This window comes from Phaseolus vulgaris, chromosome 8 (assembly GCF_051622355.1).
Source record: "Phaseolus vulgaris cultivar YP4 chromosome 8, ASM5162235v1, whole genome shotgun sequence".
Lineage (NCBI taxonomy): Eukaryota > Viridiplantae > Streptophyta > Magnoliopsida > Fabales > Fabaceae > Phaseolus > Phaseolus vulgaris.
The window spans coordinates 4,376,675-4,401,360 of NC_143505.1; the positions used below are offsets into that span (position 1 = coordinate 4,376,675).

The 24,686-nt window shown below is 30.6% G+C and overlaps 2 protein-coding genes across 4 annotated transcripts; both read left to right on the forward strand.

The window, feature by feature from the left end:
* The first annotated feature begins 2,208 nt into the window (after positions 1-2,208).
* Positions 2,209-6,830, forward strand: LOC137825925 (subtilisin-like protease Glyma18g48580). The gene is made up of 11 exons (XM_068631737.2): positions 2,209-2,380; positions 2,565-2,674; positions 2,757-2,854; positions 2,947-3,102; positions 4,155-4,269; positions 4,446-4,992; positions 5,092-5,186; positions 5,276-5,524; positions 5,635-5,767; positions 5,883-6,099; positions 6,171-6,830. The coding sequence occupies exons 1-11, from the start codon at positions 2,291-2,293 to the stop codon at positions 6,710-6,712; spliced, it is 2,352 nt and encodes a 783-aa protein (XP_068487838.1). The 5' UTR covers positions 2,209-2,290; the 3' UTR covers positions 6,713-6,830.
* Positions 6,831-17,472: 10,642 nt separating this feature from the next.
* On the forward strand, positions 17,473-23,746 carry LOC137824008 (uncharacterized). Of its 3 annotated transcripts, XM_068629421.2 has the most exons (10): positions 17,783-18,362; positions 18,444-18,511; positions 19,276-19,385; positions 19,958-20,026; positions 20,207-20,322; positions 20,420-20,474; positions 21,547-21,667; positions 22,305-22,352; positions 23,002-23,096; positions 23,225-23,746. In XM_068629421.2, exons 2-10 carry the CDS (start codon positions 18,484-18,486, stop codon positions 23,324-23,326), a joined length of 744 nt encoding a protein of 247 aa, XP_068485522.1. In that variant the 5' UTR covers positions 17,783-18,362; positions 18,444-18,483; the 3' UTR covers positions 23,327-23,746. The 3 variants fall into 3 exon arrangements, with proteins under 3 accessions (XP_068485520.1, XP_068485521.1, XP_068485522.1); XM_068629419.2 differs by lacking the exon at positions 18,444-18,511 and having other exon boundaries at positions 17,473-18,362; XM_068629420.2 differs by lacking the exon at positions 18,444-18,511 and having other exon boundaries at positions 17,779-18,362; positions 19,291-19,385.
* The last annotated feature ends 940 nt before the right edge of the window (positions 23,747-24,686 follow it).

Genomic DNA, 24,686 nt, shown 5'->3' on the forward strand with positions numbered 1-24,686 from the left:
ACACTGGTCACATTCTAAGGTAATTAATAAACATTTATGGTACACTTTTTATTATAAATATAAGTATTCACATCATGGCCTCTCGAATAAAATATGCATTACCTGTTCTCTGGTATATTAAATTATTATGCATTACAGTGGAAAAGGAAAGAAAGATATTGTGAATGGATTGAATATGCGCGGAAAGATAAGGTGGAGTTATTATTAGTTTGAATGATGACGACAAAGATGAGACGAAGAAAGAATGAAGAGGCACAAACAGAGATAAAAAAAATCCATAAAGTGAAAGGATTTTCTCTGCTTTCTTTACTTTTTTGTTCTCCTGTTGTTCCTTCGTCTTTCACGCGTAGCCATAACAACAAGTATACTTAATTAGTTAATGGACATGTGAGACAATAATGAATTTTTAATAGAAAACACAACTGCCCCGTGTCTGCATGTTTTTTTTAAGAACCTCGTTCGTTTCCAGAGCTGTTAGTCAAAGGATTAACATGAAAAATTATGATTTTTAGTATAAAAACAAGTCCTTCAATCAAGATCCCGTTCACACGTTCGTCTTCGCCAGCTTGTATATCCACTGATCTTAATTATGATTGCATGCGCCAAACATATATAGTTTTCAAATCTAATTAAATCCCTTTAGAGTAATGCCACTCATTGTTACCTAACATCCACAAGCTGTATAATTTTATATTCCATCACAGTCACAAAAGGTTTCATCCACTCTAAAAAATTCATATCCTTTATGCTTTTTTATATTATAAATAAATATTCGCAAGAACATGCCTTGAAAAACAATTAGTTCAGACTTAGTAAAAAAAAAACAGTGTTGATCCAAAGCTTCTTCACAAAAACAAAAGTTCATAAGATACAAACAAAACAATACAACTCAAAGTGTGTTTCATCTCCTATTAGTGAGTTTAATTTAAAGGGTTTGTTAGGAAATCCATGAAAAAGGTTATTTCAAGTTTATTGTTGAACTGTTGTCAAGAGTTATCTCCAAGATGCTACGATCAATTGTTTGAAAAGGACAATTTTTTGTCTTCAAATTTAAATACTTTAATTTGCTTTCTTTAGTAATCTTCAAATATTCTTAGAGAAGATTAATAGGTGCTGCAACATCCTCCACTAGATTTCAATACTTTTTTTTTAAGAAAATTTTCCACTAACATTGAGCAATGATCATAGTGATGGTAGCATGACCACCAAATTACAAAATTATAGTTTATACAAAATTTTCTTATGACATGACACTTTCTTCAAGATTTTTTCTTATTTTTCTCACAAAAACTACAGTCTTTGTATATCAGATCCCATGGAAAACTCTGATACCAAATGTTAAGAAAGAAAATACTAAAAAAAGAATATTATCTTATGCAAGGAACTCATCCCTTTATTTTAAATATTACTTTATTTGTATATGTTTTTAAATAAGTTAGATATTAAATATTTTTCAACAAACATATATTAAATTATTAATTACATTATAATTTACATAGTATAAAAAATCATACAAAAAACACCTAAAAATAAAATAAAGAATTAAATATGTCTTAGCTACTTATTTTTAACTTTATTATTAAATGATTTCATTAAAAAGGGAAAGGTGGAGAGAAAGAATAATAAGGGTGAAGTACTTTTATTTATCATCATCATCATCATATATATATATATATATATATATATATATATATCTTATTTAACTCAAATTTAGGTTTAATACATAACTATTTTTTTTATAAATTGAGTTTCTAATGAAATAAAAAAAATTGTTTAAGTTTTTGAAATATTTCTGTTCTTTCTATAGTCTAAACTATTGAAAGATATGATACATTATAGAAAATAAATAATTTATTATGATAAACAAATAAATTAAAGAATAGTTAAAAAATCTCAAACTATCTCTCATGAGAGCCTCACTTTAGAATGAAAGCTGCATTATGCAGTAGTTATGCTTTTAAATTAAGGAATGAAGCAAAAAAAGAGCAATCATAAACTAATTTGAATCAAAGCAAGTAAAGGGTTTGGGGGCATTAACTAAAGCACCTTTTGATGGTTTTCTGCAAGTTTTGCTGCATAATAAATAGTCTAAAATTTAGATTAATGATTAAAAGCAAAAGTCTGTAAATAAAAAAAATTATTTTTGCAGAGAATCTATTGTAAGTCTTTAACCAAATAATATAAAATATGCCTTTGCTGATGTCTGTCATTATATAAGGAGAGGAAAGAGCAAGAAAGCCATGTGCTATGCTAAGCACTTTCTTGCTCTTTCCAAAGACACTGAGAAAGAATGAGTCGCTCCATTTTTCAGCTTCATCCTCTTCTTTCATCTTTTCTTCTTTTCACTTTGTTGCTGAATGCTGTTCATGCCAGTAAAAAGGTAGGCCTAGGCCAGTTAATTATAAATTTCTTACTCGGTTTGAGTTTTTTTTTATCAGTTTTTCTGCTTTGAAAGTATATAAGGTGATGATTTTTATATATAGGTTGTAATAATGGAATTTGGATGATATAATTTAATTTTGTGGCACTACACCAATTGCTAGTTTTTTATCTGCTGTTTGTAGTGCTACATTGTGTACTTGGGAGCACATTCTCATGGTCCAAACCCTTCATCTGTTGACCTTGAAACAGCCACACATTCTCATTATGATTTACTGGGTTCGGTCTTGAGAAGGTACATTGAATTCAGCCTAAGCTCTGGTTTTGAAGAAACTGATTTGTATATTAACTGTGTTGTGTATGTGAATCATTCACAGCCATGAAAAGGCCAAAGAAGCAATTATTTATTCATATAACAAACACATCAATGGCTTTGCAGCTTCACTTGAAGAGGAAGAAGCAGCAGATATTGCAAGTGAGAAATTCAGTAGTCTGTTCAACTGATTGTTCGGTATTTCTAAAATTTATTTTCAGATTAGTTGACACACAATGTTTCCACTGATGTAGAAAATCCAAGCGTAGTGTCTGTGTTTTTGAGCAAAGAGCATAAACTGCACACAACCCGTTCATGGGAGTTTCTTGGACTGCAAAGAAATGGTATCAACTCAGCATGGCAAAGGGGCAGATTTGGTGAGAATACAATCATCGGTAACATCGACACAGGTAAATTTTTGTCGGAATTTTCTTCTGCTCTTCTGCTGGGTTTTCTGTTTCTGGTTTTCAGCTTTATCTATGTTGGTTTAAGGGTGGTGTAGAAGGGCTCCAAACTAAAATAGCTTAAAAATAGCAGGGAGTTCTACCTGGATGTTGTACCATTTTGTATAAGGATTCTAAAATGTTTTTCTTCATTAATTTAATTCTTTACCAATAAAAAAATAAAAAATCGAAACAGGTAAAAACTTCATCTCTTTGCCATAATCTATTGTGCATGCTTCATTTTCTTACTACTTTATTTTCTCATTCACGATTTTTTCAATAAATTTTAATGAATAAAAAAGTGATGAAAGGATTTCTTTTAGTTACCTTAAAACTCATTTAATGCTCTAGAATGGTACTACTCAATAATTACAATCAAATGGTTATGTTCAAAATATTTGAAGCAGCATGAATATTTATGATCATAACCAGAGATATCAATTTATCCTACTGTTTGCTATATAATTAATAAGGTTAATGTTGTAATGGCATGTTAATTATATAGAGCATTAAGGACTTTCCAGTTTTCAAGTTATTTAGTTCACCTTCTCACCGACAACTACGGATTCTTGAGTTGGCAAGATGCTTTTTGGGGTCCAAAAAATCCAAACAAGAAAGCTGGGACCATTTATTCGTCAAAGCATTATATTTTATTTTTCCAACAGCTCGCACACATGCTGTGTTCCACATTTCTAAATCGCAAGGAGAATTTCCATGAATTTGTCTACCTTAAATTGACATAATATATAATCAAAAGTATATAAAACAAAAACATTTTGATTATATACTATTATTTCCAATCATACAACAAATTTGACTTAAATTATTTAGGTTATATATAGTTATAATATAATAGTTAGACTATCAAAACTCATAATATATACATATATATTTGATGAAATCAGTGTCAGTTATATGTTAACATATCTAAAACCAAAGATGAGTTTCTCATTTTATATCTGCTATATACATCTAGAATGAGAAGTCTATGATCTTCAAAAACTTCACCCCTTGCATAGGTGTCTGGCCTGAGTCCAAGAGTTTTACTGACACTGGATTCGGTCCTGTTCCTGCAAAATGGCGTGGTGGCAATGTCTGTCAAATCCGGGGTTCAAACAAAGTTCCATGTAACAGGTCATCTTCCTTTCTTTTAATCTTTCCTCTTCAATAATTTAAGATTTCACAGTAAGTTACTGTTTCATATGTTTTTTATTTATTTGGGTAGGAATAACCCTTGTAGTTCATATTCAATACATTTGATTTATCCAAAATAAAACTTGGCCAATGTATTTACATGTTATACAATTCAGGAAACTAATAGGAGCAAGGTTCTTCAACAAAGCTTATGAAGCATTCAACGGTCAACTTCCCCGATCACAACAAACAGCACGTGACTTTGTGGGGCATGGCACGCATACTCTATCAACAGCAGGAGGCAATTTTGTCCCAGGTGCGAGTGTATTTGGCAATGGCAATGGCACTGCAAAAGGTGGATCCCCAAGAGCTCGAGTTGCAGCCTACAAAGCGTGTTGGTCTCTCACTGATGCAGCTAGTTGTTTTGGTGCGGATGTGTTAGCTGCTATTGACCAAGCCATAAGTGATGGTGTTGATGTTATCTCTGTCTCTGTTGGAGGCCGACCAAGTCTCAGTGCTGAAGAAATATTCACAGATGAGGTTTCCATTGGGGCATTCCATGCACTTGGGAAAAATATTCTTGTGGTTGCGTCTGCAGGGAACGATGGACCAACACCTGGAACTGTTATCAATGTGGCTCCATGGCTATTCACAGTTGCAGCTAGCACGCTAGATAGGGACTTCAGCAGTACCATAACTTTTGGAAACAATCAGCAAATTACGGTATCATCAATGCATCATTATTATTCTTAATCTATGGTTTTAATGACAGGGCTAATGTTATTATATTGCTGAGCATAATTAACTTTATCATACTACCAGGGAGCCAGTCTTTTCGTAAACATACCACCAAACCAGTCCTTTTCTCTGATCCTTGCTACTGATGCTAAATTTGCCAATGCGACAAATCGAGACGCGTGAGTACAATTCATCTCAAAAGCATGCATATTTCAAACCTTGTTTATTGAATGGCTATAAATTCACTTTCATGTGTATTTTCTTGCAGTCAACTTTGTAAAGCTGGGACACTTGATCCTAGAAAAGTAAACGGCAAAATAGTGTCATGCATTCGAGCTGGAAAAATAAAATCAGTTGCTGAAGGTAATGAAGCTCTGTCTGCAGGAGCCAAGGGAATGATTTTGGGCAATCAAAAGCAAAATGGGAACACACTTCTTGCCGAGCCTCATGTTTTGTCCACTATCAACTATCCTCCACGCCATAAAAAGACAACACCTGGTTTTCACATAACTGCCACGTAATGATATATCCTTTCACAATTCATTACATGATATCAAACCCTCATTGTGACCACTAATGGCAGTGCTTCATTTATACTGATGTTAATCATATATGTTTATATTTAAGGGACGACACAATAAACTCGAATACGACAGTAAGGATGTCTTCAGCAAGAACATTGCTAGGAAGAAAGCCAGCTCCAGTTATGGCTTCATTCTCATCAAGGGGACCCAATAAGATTCAGCCATCAATACTCAAGGTGCACACTATATAGTATTGAAATATTTGGAATCAACTATGTATATTGTACAGTTCTTATAATATTGTCTTGGCTGTTTGATAAGACATGTTTTTGTTTAATAATGTTGTTTTAGCCCGATGTAACTGCGCCTGGTGTGAACATACTTGCTTCCTATTCGCTGTTTGCAAGTGCTTCTAACTTGCCTTCAGACACACGCAGAGGGTTTCCATTCAATGTAATGCAAGGAACTTCTATGTCTTGCCCTCATGTTGCTGGCATTGCTGGACTCATCAAAACACTTCATCCTGATTGGAGTCCAGCTGCTATTAAATCAGCAATTATGACAACAGGTATTCTCTTTCTCAACAGGTGTTAGCCATTTTTTGGAAATTTCTAACTTACCAAAAATATGTTCTTGCAGCAAACACAAGAGATAACACCAACAGAACAATAAGGGATGCGTTTGACAAAAAATTGGCAAACCCTTTTGCTTATGGTTCGGGACATGTGCAACCAAACTCTGCAATAGATCCTGGACTTGTTTATGATCTAAGCCTTGACGATTACTTGAACTTGCTATGTGCTTCCGGATACGACCAACAACTCATTTCGGCACTCAATTTCAACAAAACATTCACTTGTTCAGGATCTCACAGCATGACAGACTTCAACTACCCTTCAATCACATTGCCAAATCTAGGCTTAAATGCAATCACTGTTACTCGCACCGTGACCAATGTTGGGCCACCAAGCACGTATTTTGCAAAAGCCGAATTAGCTGGATATAGCATAGTTGTTGTACCCAATTCCTTGAGTTTCAGGAAAATTGGTGAAAAGAAGAGATTCAGGGTTATTGTACAGGCTACAAGTGTAACTAAGAGGGGAAATTATAATTTTGGGGAATTGCTTTGGACAAATGGAAAACACACCGTTAGAAGTCCAATAACAGTTCGGCGCAAATGAAAAACTTTAAAGCAGATGCATGATGTTTCACTGTTGGGGATTCCATGGCCGTGAAGGGCCCTTTCTTATTTCATCTGTTTGATTATTATATAGTAATAGTAATTTGATTTTAAATACATATGAATTCAATGTTGTGGTGGATGATGTGTTTTTGTGGGGAACATGATCCTTAAAGCTTATTTTCCTAGATGTAAAAAAATAACTTAAATCTAGATCCTAATAGGTTCCACATATATATACTCATGTATACGGGTTGGTACTCCTTTTACCAAATATATATCATGTTTGTTTAATATAATCTATATTCTGTATTCAGAGTTATTTCTTACTTATAACAAAAAACCTATTTCTTAATAATTAAAAGTATATAAAATTATTATTACTAGTAGATGAAACAAAATACATTTTCCTCATTTTTTTTTAAGATAGTACATGACATTTTATATGTTCAAACAAAGTATATAACATTTATTCTAGTTACTAATAAAAGACACCACATATAAGAATAAAAGCTTTCTCAAATTAAAAGAGAATAAAACCAAAAGTGATTCCAACTAAAAGGTCAACCCATATGTTTCCGCTAGTATTAAACTAAAACTATGTTTCTTAAAAAAAAAACTTCGAAATTATATAATGTAGAAAATTTCCGAATCAAACAATTCAAAACACAACAACGAATGGATAAGTGTATATTAAGGATGTTTTTATTTCTTACACCCCCCATGGAAGTGCAATATGAGGGTATAAAAAGAAATCCCCCGCACGGACAAGCAGTGAGTATATTTTTGCATTGAAGTAAGCCCACTTTAGAACACCCAATATCTGGGTTTCAACATGGTTTGAGATCAAAACAAACAAAAAGCTAAAGGCTTCTTCTTCTTACACCCCTATGTTTTTCTTCCTGCACCCCCACAATTTTAAAAATCTCAAAACTGACCTTGACCTTTTATTTGGAATTGGGCATTGTGTGGTGGAGTGTGCTACGCATTCATCAATCCAAAATTGAATCATGTTGTTTTCTGGATGAGGAGGTGTTCCGGAAGCAAATTGTTAATAAATTGTTGATTTCTGGATTGTTGAATCTGGAAGCCTAATTTCTGTTAGGGATTGATGGATCTGGAAGATTTACGCATTCCCCACTCCAGAAGATTTAGGGATTCCCCAATCTGAAAGATTTACAGATTCTCCAATATGGAAGATTTATGGATTTCCAAATCTGGAATGTGAAAAAACCAATTCAGATTCCTGATTCTCTAAAATTACCGAAATGTATTGTATGGAATACTATATATAAATTGCAAAAACGATAATCTGAGACACTACCGACCATCACCAAAAGAAACACCTTCTTGTGCTAAGAGATGGAGCAGCATCGTCGTTGTTTAGAGAGAAATGGAATCCGTATGTGCAATTTGTGGGCAAAGGAAGAAGAAAGAGTGGGGTGGGTCTTATGTGCATTTTAGGATATAAAAAAAAAAATATTGTGGGGGTGCAAGAAGAAAAACATAGGGTGCAAGAAGAAACTACCAAAATTAAAACTTTACTTAATGAGAAAACAAAATGATAGTGCATCAGAAAAAAAAAATTGACGTAAATATGTGTAATTTATCATATTTATTTTAGGAAATAAGGTTTGATTATAATTTGAATGAAGATTTAATAATTTAGTACAATGAACAAAAAAAGGGATGAAGCATATTGCTCTTTGAAATAAGACTTCAGAACTACAAGTTGTTCAGTATGACATACCATTTAATTAACTAAAATTCAACAATTTTAATTAATGGTTTCAATTTTTTATTTTATTACAAAAATAAATATCTCATTTTAGACCAATCTGATTTTAAGGATAAAATGTGATGATCATGATTAGATCACACATCCTTCTACCTTATTTGGTGTGCATGCACCTCCAACATGTAACAATTAATTAATTCTGATTCATATTACTAAAGCCTTTCAAAAAAGATCATGCTAATTAGTGTATTTTGTAGTAATTAAAACCTTAAAATATAAACAAAGTTAATTTTTTTAGGTGTAAGTGATCACTGCTTTTAACAATTTATCTCCAATATATTCTACAAGTCTTCCAGAATATAATAGGAACTTCTTGAAAAATATTGAAGATTACAAGAAAAACAAATGAAATTTTGCACCCACTTATATACAATGAAAAACTCTAATCTCTAGTCGGGATCTTCAACATCTTGCACGTGAAATACCTCTCCTAACAAATATCATGAATTGTAGAAGAAGATCTCATATCCAAAAATAACTCTAAAATAATCATACCTGCTACATGAAGATTGCCCAAAAACACACAACAATTAAACAGAACCATATAATTACTGAAAAAAAAAACAATATCTTTTATCTTTTACTATATCTCATATACAGTTTTACAACATATTTCGAGAAAAAAAAAGTAAAAGATGTATTTAAAGTTAGTAAATTCCTTTCGATTAATAGCTTATATTTATTATTTTTTTATTTGAAATTATCATTTGATAGTTTTGCAAAAAAAGAACTTTTTAAAAGAGTAAATTGTTCTTAAAGCACATACCCCACTTTCATCAGTATACCTAACAAGAGGAAGAAAGAAAGAAAAGTTGTTGATAACTGAGAGCATATATATCTGAATTGGATTATTGTGAAAGTAAATAAAGTGTTTTTGAGTGAAACATCACTTTCTGTACCTAATATTCTTATTGAATTATATTGTAAAAGGTTATTCCATGAAGGAGGAGGCTTCTAACGTGTCCCACTCTCTGCTACAATGGAGCAACACCATAAAGAACCATTATTCATTAATAAACATCTAAAGAATTGTTTTCCAAAACAATGGTCCCCATGCATAAATTCACCTTTTTCATAAGTTTAACATTTTATATATCACAACAAAATGCCTTTTACTTTTTATTAAACTATATAATTCCTGTAACTTCGCCTTCAGATCAAAATAGGATAAGGACTACATATTCTTTCTTTTCCAAGACTCTTCTTTCTCAATCCAACATGCTTTATATTATTTTTTATATAAATTTTTTTATACATTATTATAAACTTCACATCTCAGTTAAATTAAAAAAATATATATGTTACTGAATTATAAATTTAAGAACATACCTATTTTATTTTTTTTAGAAAAATTCTTTTTAAATCGAGACAAAGCATTAACCATTAAATTAAAATCAATTTTTAAGACAAAAAATAATTAGTTGTTAAAGTGATTAAATTACATACCATTTTAGAGATTAAACAATTTTGATTTTTAAATTAATTGATATTATTCTTAAATAGTTTTTAAATTGATGTCTAATTAACAATCAAAGTTTTTCTCCCACTATCATTATAATAAAAAAACTAAAATATTTATATATCAATTATAATGGTCATACTCAATTATGACCTTTAAAAATAATATAAATATTAATAAAATTTTAATTATGTTACTTCACAAAGACATTTTTTTTTACACAAATAACAAATATTTTAATAATTTTTTAACTTTTTCACACATTTCATCTGTTCCAGAGTGAATATTCCATCCATTTCTCCTCCTCCCTTCACTTTTAACTCAAACAAACATGGCGACGGTTTAGAAAATGACAGTATATACTACTTTCATATTATTTTTTGTATTTGAATTAATTTATTTTACAAAAATTGTTTGTAACTATTTTTTCAAAAGATTTTTGAAGTGATTTACTAAACAACAGAACAAATGAAGAAAATTATGGTTTTCTATACATTTTGTATAAACAATGAAATTTTTTAACAATTATATATGTGTGTTACTCTCACAAAATGAAAAAAAAAGGTAATATTTTTAGTTTAAATAATTGTTTATTGAGTTGTTGATAAAGTCTGATGAGAAATTCAGTTGCAGAAATATAAATGTAAATAAAAGAGTTGAGTATATATTTTATGTGAAATTCATCTATATTTATAAGATGAAATATTTAAAATAATAAAAATTACGATTAGTTATTAAATATTAGTCATTTACCCAATTATTACTACATGAATATTCAATTCAAGTTATATGATTATATTTTATTTCATTGCATTGCATTCTCCTTAATTTCCAATTAAAAACTTGTTTGGATAGATCGAATAGTCTTATATTACTAAAAAATAGAAATTAATAATAAATTTTATATATATATAATGACGTAGGATTGACTCGTGTGTAGTATAGAACTTTATTGGGATAGTGTTGTACTTGAAGCAAGAGATATTGAAAACGACCCAAGTGTAGAAGTTTTAATGGAACTTATTAATTTATATATTCAAAATTATTAATATTTGACAACTCATAAAAGCTTGTGGTCACTGCACTGGTGGCGTGTGACATCGTCGTATGTATTATTAATTAATCTTTTCCATGACCTAAAAAGTTGCTAATCAAAAAGTTATTTAGAGATTAAATATAAGTTAGAAGTGATTAGTTATTGAATTAGCATAAGGGCATGAAAGTTATGACTTGGATTCCTCCACAACATTAGGTTGCAATAAGGATTATAATTATGACTTCAGTTATGTTTTTATATTGGTTTTTAGTTATGTTGTACAATTTTTTTATTAATGTAAGTTGTATGTTGTAATGATTGTTCTTATCTGAATCTTTTCTATTTTCTTTTTGTTATTTTTATCCATTTGGAAACATTAGTTTTAGGATAATTTTTTTTACAATTGAAACATCCTTAAATAATTTAATTTATTTATTATTGATAAGAAAAAATTATCAAACAACCAAAGTTTGCAACATTAAATAAGGATTATATATATGATTCTTATACTTTCCAAGCAAAATTATTTTCATTCTCAATTCAAATTTTAGATAAATAAAAAAATTATTGCACTACAAGAAAATCATGAAATAAAAAATAATTTTAGAGACCAAAATAATTAGTTACAATAGTAACTAAATTAGATACCATTTTAAAAATTAAATAAAAAATTGATTTTTAAATTAGTTTATATTATTGTTAAATAATTTCTAAATTGGTATCTAATTAGAAACCAAAGGTTTTAGAGACCAAATGTAGAAACTAAATAATTGGTAGTTAAAACATTGGTTGCTAGATACCAATTTAGAAACTATCTAACAATAATATAAACTAATTTAGAAACCAATTTTTTATTTAGTTTCTAAAATGGTCTCTAATTTAATTACTATTGCAACTAATTATTTTGATATCTAAAAATGGATTTCTATTTCATGATTGTCTTGTAGTGTTGGAATGAATTATTGTCAAATTTTTTTACGTGACATAAACTATAAAAAAAACAATCTAAATTTAGATTATAAGAAAAATCAATTTTACATTATCATACAAGAAAAAAAACATTTAATTCTAAAATAATAAGAACTAGGCAATTAAAGTACAACACAAATTTTCCCTCTAAGTATAAAATTTCCTTACATTTGTAACTATCAAGATTTGGATTCTTAAGATACATGTCTAGGTCATTGGTAGGTCAAACCCAGTCAACGGATTCAATTCCATAGTCCTATTACAGTCAACATTATTTAATACAAACATTTTGTTGTGTTAACAATGAAAAATGGCTATACAAGCAGCAGCCTATTGAATATGAGAAAAGATAAATTAACATGAACTTGTGGATATTATTTAGATTCGTCCCAATATTAAAAAAAAACATATATATGAAAATAACACTTAATTTTGTAAATTAGATAAATAATAATAATAATGAATTTGTACATATTTATTTATGTTATTAAAACTCTTTTAATTTTTTGGATACTTTATTTTTAAATTTATATAATTATAGTTTATTTCTTGTTATTTAATATTTAAGAGAAAAAATAGTGTATTTTTTTATATTTAATATCATGTTTCTTTTATAATAATTTTGATATTTTATAAAAAAATATTTAATAAAAATATGGTTATGTACGAGTATATTCATTATCTAAAAGGGGCTAGATATAAATTTCATTCCTATGAAGTATGAGGAACAGTGATTAATATAAATTCTTACTTTCAAAAAAAAAAAATATGATGTAGTAAAACTTCCACTTATTTTTGCCATTCCTAAGCATGACATGAACACATTTCGTAACTATGTTACTCTCAACATTTATATGTAAACATTTTCTTTATAATAAATGACGAGAGATTACTACAGTAACGCTTTATAAAAAAGGTGTTGAATTTATTAAAATTCATACTCAATTATTTTTTAACATGTTTCAATACTAATAAAAATATTTGCTTGATCGAACATAAATATTGTTATACTCGACTTTATAAATTGAATACAATAAAATATGAATGTTTTTTTCTGGAGAAAAATATTTTGTATATAGATTAGGACACTTATAAAATGTATCGTTTTATTCTATTATTTTTTACTGATAAAAAAATAATAACAATATAAATTTACATCTTCGTCTCTCGTGTTTATCATTATTTTCAATAAAACAATTGTATATTTGTTTAATACTTTATTTTAAATTTCATGTTATTACCAACATCTAATTTCGTTAATATAATAATTAATTATTTTTAATCTTTAAATTTAATTATTATTTAATAATTTTTTTATAGTATATATTAGTGACGATAGTGTTTCTGTATGCATGCACTTTTAATTTTTAGTTATACGGTGGACGAAGAAAGAATATTTATCGGTAAGAACTGATTTTAGTGGTTTGAAATATATATATATATATATATATATATATATATATTTATTTTTATATAAGTGTTGGAGATTTCACATCGATTAGAGATGAGGACAATTTATTGTATATAAGTGGGTGCAAACTTCAGTATCGTGAGTCGATTTTATGGGGTTGAGTTAGGTTTAAAGTTCACGAGCTCACCCCATAAGTTGATTTTATGGGGTTGAGTTAAGCTTAAAGTCCACTTTGTAATAATAAGTTAGAGTATTTTTTTTAAATGTTTTTATTAATTTTATTTATTTTTTGTCGTGATATAATAAATATTATAAATAAAAAAGTAACATATTGCAAATCACAAACATCATGAAATCGTAATCAGAATTTTTCTCCGGGCATAACATCATCATAACAACTCAAACAAATATATGACGTGGTTTTGTAATTATTTGATATATACATATATGAGCTCTCAAGAGAAAACAATTGATAATATCTGATATACACCTCCACGCCTTAATTAGAAGCTAATCATATATATATAAATAGTAAATTAGCATTTGAAAACTCCATGGATCATGAGAATAAGCATCGAGTTATAATCATAAGAAGTGAGCTTTTGGAAGATGGTAATGGTCCCATGACCTTTGATTCAACATTTGTTTAAATGATAAAAGGGTAGGGTTTTATATTATTATTATTATTATTATATATATATATATATATATATATATATATATATATATATATCATTTTTTAAATGTAGTGGTGCCGTCCTATATACTTTAAGCCATACAAGCAAGAAGACATAGGAGTATGCAAGAAAATGATCGATGTGCTCACCACTCACGTACACTTCAAGCATTAAAAAAGGTTAATACCTTTTATTTTTATTTTTTTTATTATCCCAATTTTCCTATACTTTGAAAAACAAAATTTCTAAAATTTGGTGTTGCAGGCCTATATTATACTTTACCAAGACGACATACGAGTATGGAACAAGAAAAATGTGTTCACGTAGACTACAATGCAAGCATCCAAAAACCTTCTCTTATTTTTTGGTTGAGAAATCTAGACCATAATAATCCTTATTTCAACATTTTCATATGCATAATAATTTCTTACGTGAATTAATTAAACGTAAAGTTTTACGTACGTCAATGTAAACTGATAAGGTTACGACCTTAAATGTTTTTGTTTAGGAAAATGATAACATGAAAGAAACCAGAAAAGATTGATAGAGCATGCATGTTGGTTAGTCTTGGAAAAGTGAAGCACCTAAAAAAAGTGAGTACTTGCGTGTTAAATTCACCCACACGTAAAGTGGCTACACCTTTTTCTGGAGGCTTGGAAGATGCATGCGCGTGGACCAACTTCTTCAAACATGCACACTGTTTCGTTTTGTTTAATAAACACTTTTTCTTTTCTAATTTTTGGCGTAAATTTGTTAAACAAAGGAAAACACTCGTAAAGAAGAGCAACTTTACAATAACAGGAATAGTTTTATTGCCGAATCTATGAAGAGAAGAAGCTTTCTAATAAGGAAACAATTCTGATAAAATCTACTTTTTCTAATAACTATCCATGGGTTCTGAGAAACCTATATTGAAACGGACAATGATTTCTCGAAGTCCTTGTACTTAAAGTTCAATATATATATCTCAAAAATGGAACCTAATTGAGTCAACCATTTGGGTGTAATTAATATATAAAAGGAGATTTTGATATTGAATGATAATGAAGAATCCTTAGGGCGTGTGCATTGATTCTTATATTTAGGTTTTATTTGAGTTTAGCATGAATTGAAAGAGTTTTTAAGGTAAAAATGAGTGTGAATATATATAGAAGTATAAGGTGAAAGTTTTGGACAGAGTTTTTGAAACGAGGTTCCATCATGGCCGGGCCATGTTTGGCAACATCCCATGTGAATGTGACTTCTGTTTTCAAAAACTTGGAGAGCATTGTGGTCGACCCCAGCTTACACACACATGATGCTGTCTAATGGTCTCACTAAGTTTTAGCACGTTCAACGAAAAACTCAATCTGGGTAATATTATAACTTTTATACCTTTTAAGCTTTTCAATTTGCTGTCTGCAAATTTCAAATTTTCATCAATGATTTTTCACTGTATTAGGTGGATACAGAATTTGATATCTTTACATTTGTTTCATTTTTAAAATGTTTAATATTTTTTAAAAAAATTTCAGTGTAAATGTTGGAGATTTTATATCGATTAGAAATAAAAAAAAATTCATAATATATAAAGTGTGCGTAAACTTCACCTTATAAACTGATTTTATAAAATTGAATTAGAGTTAAAGTTCACATTATATAGTTTCACACATAAATTTTGTATTGTAACCTTCACATAAATCACACATTAACAAAAATTAAAAACATCATATAATATATGTGAAAATTATAGACTTAAATCCATTTTAAAAAAAAAATTATGTTAACAAGATAAATAAATCGAAATCTTCCTAGACACACAAAAAAATTAGTCAGAAAATTGGGGTTATATAATTCAATTAAATTTGATGTTATGTTGGCCTTAATATCTATAAGAAATAATTGTGTTAGGTTTGTGATTTTTAACATCTAAGAGTTCCAATACTATAATGTAACTGAAAAAGGTTGTGTTACCAAGTTGAAAACATAAAATTTTTAAAGGGACCGAATTCCCATTCCGCCTTAATTTTGTACCTATTTAATGTTGATCTTCCAAGATTATGTAACAACAGAACTTAAAATAGTTACTTGAACTTGGATCTTGTGTGAGAATAGTTTAACATTGAATTTAGTATATTAACTACTTGTGTGTGTTCAGCTTCTTAATCATATTAATTCAAATTATGTCTATATATATATACTATATTAATTATTTGTGTGAAAAATTATTAAAACTAAAAGAATTTCTATTTATTTAAAATGTGTGTATGATTTTGACTGATATAATGATTTAGAGTATAATGATTGTATATTGATGATATTGTGTTTGGTTGCTGATTTTTTTAACACAACTGTTTTTAAAATGTTTTTTCTTATGTAAGAATATAAAAAATATAAAAATTGTGTCGTTCTTCTCTAATGTTTCTGTTCTTTTAGGATGAGATATTCTTGAACTGCCTCCTTATTTATTTAGTATTTGTTGATATTTTTTTTTTACTGTTATGAATATTAAAGAATTTTATATTTTAAGACAAAAATTATCTACTTATAAATAAACAGTGTAGTATATGGTTGATGTAAGTTTTAGTGCACACACTGTTATATATAAGTTTTGGGTATTAAAACCACCTCAATTCATTAGTTTATAACAAAAATATAAGAAATAATATTCTATACAATTAAAGGACGAAACTAATGATAATATTATTTTAGTGACTAAACATCTATAATTTAATTATCATATTTCATTGGATGCAAAGGTCATTGTTACTCCCAAATTTTTTAACTCCTTTTAAATTTTATTTATAAAAACATTCACCAAATTTTTTTTGTATTATTCCCTTTTTTTCTCATTACGTCTCTACCACTTACTGAACGCGCATTAGAAATCCAAATAGCAATGCATTAATATTTAGCATTTTCACGTTACTTATACTGAGAATTTTGTTGATAGCAAAAACTCAATCAAACGAATAACCTAAGACTGTGAATGGTGTATGTTCTTCTATACAGCAAAGTTATTTTGTCAGATTTAAACAAATGAATAAAGTTTCATTAATGTTTATGTTTTCTTCCTGTCTTGTCACGAATTTGGAGGAAATATAATTTAATTCTTCATGATTTTATTTGTGTTAATGTTTCTTCCTTCATTATTTTTAAATTCTGAAACAGGGGAGTTCATGAAACCTGATGTAGCCACGTGATTTTCTTCTAGAAGTAATGAAAGGTTTGGTTTGATAAATTGACGTGACTCAATAAGCTTTTCGTGATTTATGTAGAAGTGGTTTAAGTGCCCTCAAAACCAAACTAATTAGGACCAAAACAAAACCTAATTAATTGGATTAGGTTCACTTAGCTTTATTTAGATATTATTGCTAACTTTAATCAGGTATTTTGAAGAATAAACATTAATCCATTTAACTCACTTCACTTGATGGTCATGGATGAGAGTGAGATAAGACTGTGTTTGGAATCATATCTGTCATAAAAGTTGCAACGGATAACATCACATTTTGAAACGCTGCACTGCACCTAATTAATTTTGGAACACCCACTACATTAATTATGCTTTCTAACATATTTAGATTTAACTAGTATTTGATTCAATGACTAAATAATCATTGAATTAAAGAATATGTTTCTAATATTATTCATGCATATTAAAACCTATAGTATTTTATTTAATAAAAAAAGAAGGTAGACGAAAATAATAAAATAAAAAGCGGCATATGTAAAAGCGAGAGTACAACGCAGTTGTGTGTCTTCCCAAACAGGAGCGGGTGAAGGATGCGTTAAACGTGCGTTTAGGAGAGAGAAGAGAAAAGAAACAAAACAACTGAACTGATTCTCTCTTCTCTTCTGTCTCAATATCTTAACTCTCTTCTCTACTCTCAGATCTTGCGAAAAATCCCTTTCTCCATAACCACAACTCTTCTATCTGCTCTTCAAGATTCTTTTCTCTTTCTTTCTCACTCTCCACTTTCCCTCACTTCATTTTCCGTTGTTTCCCGGGAAAATCCCCAACCGCAACCACTGCTTCGATCTTTCCCGCGGCCTCCAATTGCTTCTTGCTCTGTTCCCGCTTCCGCATTTCAGCTCCCTGGAATTTCCTCCCCGAACGGAATTCTGCACTGCGCAATTTTCCGGGAAAGTGGGGATTTCCGGGAAACAGAGCGTTCTCGCCATGACTATACCATTGCTGCAGTGACGGGGATAAGAAGAGGGGGAGGTGAGAGGAATGGACGATAGAGGCGGTTCCTTCGTAGCTGTGAGGAGGATTTCGCAGGGTCTTGATCGGGGCAACACGTGCCATTCAAATTCTGGTAAACTTCTCTCGTGATTTTCGCGACTTTCAACATCTGATTTTGTTTTTGTTTTATTACTCTCGCTCACTCTCGCAATAGTCTTTGAATCGAGATTGAACTCAGGTTTTTCACTTGCGTGATGTTTGCGGATATTCAAAATTGCGTGGGTGGGTGAATTACTGAATTCATAATTCCTTCAGCTACTACTGCTTTTTAATTATTATTAGTTTTATTTTGATTGGTTTGAGACTGAGTTAAGCTTGGTTGAGATCTCTGTGGAACTAGCTCAGTTTACTATGGAGGGTGTTACTGTTAGTTAAGCTTAGCTTTAAAAGCTGTTTGCTGTGCTTAATTTATAGTTTCTATCTGTGATGGGGTTATCTCTTAGATCTAACATTCGTGAAATGCGTTGGTGCTTGTTTATGTACACTGGAAAATGCAGATACTGTTGTATCTCTTTTCATCTTAGTGTGAAGCTGAGTTCAACTGTTTAGGTGCAGAAATAGCGGGGGATTGTGAATAAAGCAAGCTGGTGGGTGGAAGTATGATTAAAACTGAGCAAGTGGCTAGCATAATGATTAAAGCAAAACTCACTCTTCCCTGTGGTTATATTTGGTTGCTTGGCTTTGTCCGTTTCTCTTGTCCTAAGCTTTGGCAATAATACGAGCTATAGAAAACAAAATATTTATAAAGTGATACGTCGGTTGGAAAAGTTAGAAAGGGAAACGGGGAAGAAATAGACGATTTTTTTTGTCGTTAGAATAAGCTGTGTGCTTTTAGAAACTGGGCTGAATCAAAATAGTGGCGTACTAGTAAGGATAATTAATTACTCAGAAACATGATTGATTTCTGTCGATAAAATGACTATAAATTTGCGACTAAAAAATTCGAAGCTCAATCTACATTTATGGGCAGTTTTATTTTGTTACAGCTGAGTTTGTGACAGGATCAACAGCATGGCTTGGCAGAGGTTTGTCCTGTGTCTGTGTACAGAGAAGAGAAAGTGATGCTCGACCCTCTTTTGATTTAACACCAGCCCAGGTAATGGTTTTCGTGATTTAATTACTGAAACAGTAATTTAATACCATTAAGTAATTACGTTAACTTTTCTCTTGGGCACTGCAATAAATAAATAAATGAAATTTTATAATGTGACTTTGTTGATGAGATGCTTAATCATACTCATCTTTTAATGAGATACGCTTCTTCTAAACTACTTACAATAGCAAGCAAAGCCTTATCTTCATAGAAACATATTGAGCTATAAATTTGTATTGAAACATCTTCCATTTTACCAAATAAAAACAATACAATAAAATTCAATGGTATTTTGGGCTGTGTTTTATTTTTCTCTTGTTTCTGGAAAATTCACTCGTTTTGTGAAAAAATGAATGTAGTTACATATAATATATAGGTTGCTCTGAATTTGTAACAGCTAATTTGACTCCCGTGTTTCACATGATTGGATTTTTTCTGTATTTTATAATGTTTGCTTGTGATTTATACCTTCTGAGATGAAAATAATATGCCACTCTATAATTCTTTTTTCATTAAATATTGTTTATAATTATGCATGGCATGATAATTCTCTGTGCTGAATCTTGAATTCTCAGGAGGAGTGCTTGCTGAGGTTACAGAGTCGAATAGACATTCCATACGATAGTTGTATTCCTGAGCACCAGGTATATCTTCTATTGATGATTTTTTTTATGTCACTGTGAGTGATGTGGTAATAACTACTAAGTTCATCGAAGACTTTAAGCCACCTGCATATAACGTTATGTGCTTCTTTTTATCTTACCATGTGTTCAATATTTTATCTCTTAAGAATACAATTTAGATTTTTTTATGCTTTCTCTTAGGATGCTCTAAGAGCTTTATGGAATGCTGCATTTCCTGAAGAAGAACTCCATGGCCTGATCTCAGAGCAGTGGAAGGACATGGGCTGGCAAGGGAAGGATCCATCAACCGATTTTAGGTAGATATTATTCCTCTTGTTTTTGTCTCAGTGCCATAAACTGTCTTCACTTTATCTACTTGTTGCTAATAATTTCTGTTTGTGTATATTTTGGTAGGGGTGGTGGTTTCATATCGTTGGAGAATTTATTGTTTTTTGCTCACAATTTCCCGGTATGATCCCTTTCTATTTATTTATAAGGTCTTTTTTCTAGTTTTTTTCACACTTTTTTGTGTTGTTAAAAGTATTCTAAAGTCATTTTGAATTATCCAAAATCAATGTCTAGATTTATATTGTATATAAAAACTATTTGATTGTCTGAAGGGATTAACAAAGAAATCATATTAGGATTCACCTAAGGAAATGTCATTTTTGTTTGTAATTGTAAATAGGACTTCTGTGGATAAATATTTTGTTCTAGGATATTTATCTGTTCAAAGAATTAGTACTTCTCCTTTTTAATTTGAAACTGAGGAATTACCATCTATTTTACGGGGGAAGAAACTAATAAGCAACAATTTAGCCAAAATATTTGCTGATCTAGGTAGGCTTAGCTAGTGGCTTCAACTCGCTCTTCAGCAACTAAGAAAGAATATGATTTGCCTTCCTGCAGACATGGATAACATTCTCATGTTCTGATTTTGGAATTCCTTCCTCCGTAGAAAATTTTGGCCATATTAATTTGTTCTTTTGCTTTATCTTTGACATATAAGTATGACATTTAGGTTGAGTTATAAATGAGAAGAGAATGATATTAAAATTAATTGATTTTGTTTTTCTTTTGCAATGGTCTCTCTCTAAACAGCCCCATCAGAGTCATGTAAAATATAAAGCCATGGAACTTCACAGTATATTTTTTTACGTTATTCACTGTTTGCTAGATGTTGTAAATCTATACCAGTCTAACCAATGTGGATGTCCTCTTTTTTATGCACTTATCCCTGGCTTCCTTGCATACATTACTTTCTTGGTGTTTAATAAGCATAGACTACAGGTTTTCATTTGTTATGAATGGTTCCCAGTTTTTTGTTTTAGAAATATTATGCATCAGACATGTCTACCCAATCTTTCAGGTGTTGCCAGACACATTTCTGCATTTCTTTTAGACTCTTATTCCCACCGTGTTTGTCTATGTTAATCTTGTCTTGGTGCACTCCTTTGAGTACTGTTGCGGCAACCTTAATTTAAAACAATCTTTGCTATTTGTATAACTTTATAATGAAGCTTGAACACTTCTTTTTGCAGAAATCCTTTCAAGATCTTTTACGGAAGCAGGAAGGAGATCGATCAGTGTGGGAATACCCATTTGCTGTTGCTGGTGTTAACATTACATTCATGCTTATTCAGATGCTTGATCTTGAAGCAGGTTGTTTTACTTCTCCTTTTACCGTTTTTTTCTAGTCTCAGCATATTTCATGTTTAAAAGGATGAAAAATGGATGCCTATAGGTGTAGTGAGCACAATAGCTTCTGCTTTCCGGTCTTGTGATATAATCCTTTGAATGTTATATGCTGTCATAAAGTGCTTAGGATATTTTACCAATTATTATTGTATACTTCAGTATGGCTAGTTACCACTGATCATTATCTGAGTGATGGACAGTGCCACACTGTAATTATGAGGGATTAGGTTCGGTGTGTCCATGGGCCTTTTCCCTTATCCCAAGAGCATAATGTTTTTACTTTATTTGAAAGAATGGAAGAAGTTGGTCATTTCAATCCAAATGACAGGCCAACCTTATACATCCACTCTTCATTTTGAAACATTTTCCTTTAGCTTTTTGCATTATGTCCATGTCCATGGATTTAAATAAAAAAAATTCCACATACGATACGAATATGGCTTTTTATTGGTTATAATATTTTAATTATATTTTCTGATTCGAGATATCATGAAACTGCATGTTTCTTAATGCAGACTATTGCATCATAGATGTCTTTCACAAGTAATGAGTTGAATTTGATTATTAGGTTTTCTGTTACTAATGTTGTTTTACTTGACAGTCAAACCTCGGACCCTGGTAGGAGCAACTTTCCTAAAATTTCTTGCAGGTAGTCTTTATGTTTGCTCTCGTTAATCTGTAAATTTTAACTTGTCATTAATTTTGTTTTTCAGTTTAGATGGGAAGCGGGAGGTGGGAACTTAAGAATAACAAAATGCAAAAGTGCAAAATGTTACAAAAGTATTTGGGCCTGTTTTGACGAACTTCTTCATAAACTCCTAGAAAAAGAATAAAAAGAAAAATTGAAATTAGTTTCTTAAGCTAAAATTATCTTATGCATAGCTAATTTATAGAAACTTTCTAATAACTTCTTTAAATTTTTATTTTAACTTATGAATTAGCTAAACCTTAGGGAGAAGTTAAAATTCATTTTATTTTTTCTTTCCTAGAAGGGTTTTATGGAAAAGCTCGTCCAAACAAACTCTTGATACATTTTGTTTTGATTTATGAAGGCTTTTTTAAGGAACATGTTTCTTCCACACCTCTCTCACTTTTCTTTTTTAACACTTTTCTCTCACACAATTGTGCTACATAATTTGTGATAGGTTCATGAAAAATCTTTCCTGCAAATGGCATTGCTTGAAAATGCTTACTTGTGTGTTTGTAGCGTACTAGCGTTTACCTGATAGCGATGGTCTTCTTTTAATGTTAGTTTCACTCTCAAAGTTAGTAAATTAATTTTTACACTTGTCTGACAGAAAATGAATCAGCTTTTGATCTTCTCTATTGCATTACATTCAAGATGATGGATCAACAATGGCTTTCTATGCGTGCATCATACATGGATTTTAACGTATGTATTCTTTATCATGAATTTATTCTGCACAGATAAGGAAATATATGCGCTAGCAAATTTAACTGAAGTATGTATATTTCTTAGAATTGCTAGTGATTATCAACATGTTACTTATGTTATAACAGACAGTAATGAAATCTACACGCCGTCAGCTGGAGAAAGAGCTTCTGCTTGAAGACATAATGCGGCTCGAAGATATTCCTTCATACAAACTTCTCACACGATAGTTATCAGTGCTTACTTCGAGTCTACTAGTTTTAGCCAGAAGGTTGTAGTTGATGTGATGCTACTCTTGTAATTTTCATTCCTTCCAATTCGGCATTTAACCTTCTAACATCTGAGCGAGACTGAGGCGAGCCTAAGTATGATATCATCAAGGTTCTCGAGGCAGCAGTTAAGATTTTAATCTAGTGGGAGGAAGATATTGTGGGTGGGACAAACAAACTGTCTGGAGAGTCTGAAATGTAGGTTTGCTTGGTACCAAAAAGATTAGATTGTAATGAATTGTGGTTTGCCTATATATTTCATCAGTGTCCATTGATTGGAAAATAGCTTGCAGTATTGTAATTCAGGCAGGTGTACCTAGGTAGGTAGATTCTGCCTGGGCCTTGTTTGTGGAAGAATTAATATACTGCATTGTTGTTTGAGTTGATGAGTTAGTACCTTAACTATTACGTTAGGCCAAAAGTACCCTGTTTCTTTTTTATGCATATTTTTTTTCATGCTCTTGTTCTGGTTGGTGCTCAATCGAACCACTCAGCTAATTTCAATGAACTATCTTACAGTTTCAAATTTTTGCTTCTTTTCCTATGCACCATCAGATTTATCACTGCTTCGATCTGTTAGAGCTGTGCAGAGCTACCTGGACTCGTGATGAAGATACTGCAAATACAAACGAGCTGAGTGAGTTATGTATCAAAATTTGGACTCGTGGGATAATATTTAATGACTCGGGTTAGTTGCTTAAGTGGGCAATTCAGTTTCTTAATAAAACTAGAGCAACTCTTATAACACGAATTGAGACAAAAATCAGACTGGTGTATTTTTTTCTATTTTTTGAAATATAAAGAAAATTAATTATAAAATGAGGCCGAAATCACCCGTGCGTCGTCGGTCACTGTCTATCCAAGCACTTTAATTACTATGCAACTTTTTTTTCTATCGAATTGTTATAATTTCTACACACAAACCTTTTGCATCTAGTTGACATGTCAGCAACGATAGGTATGTGATTTGGAAAGTAAATTTTATTACACAAATATCTCCATCTTCATGTATTAAAGAGAAGGTGCAGTGTTGGCCATTGTCCTAAAAAATGGGGGTGTAGCGTCTCTTGCAGCTGTGAAGAATTTTCCATTTTCAAGCTCATTGTCTTAAAGGTGCAGGTATGATAGGTCATTTTTGTATTATGTTGTTTTGTTCTCTTCATCTTAATTTGTGTGTCATGTCTATGGTCTGTTGTTTGAGGATTGTTTTGGGTTGTAGGTGTGTGGTGTGTATGAATGTTGTTGTTTTAATTTCATGAATGGAGAATAATGTATTTATTTGACAAATTTGAGAGTTCCTTTTTTCTTATTAAGAATAAAT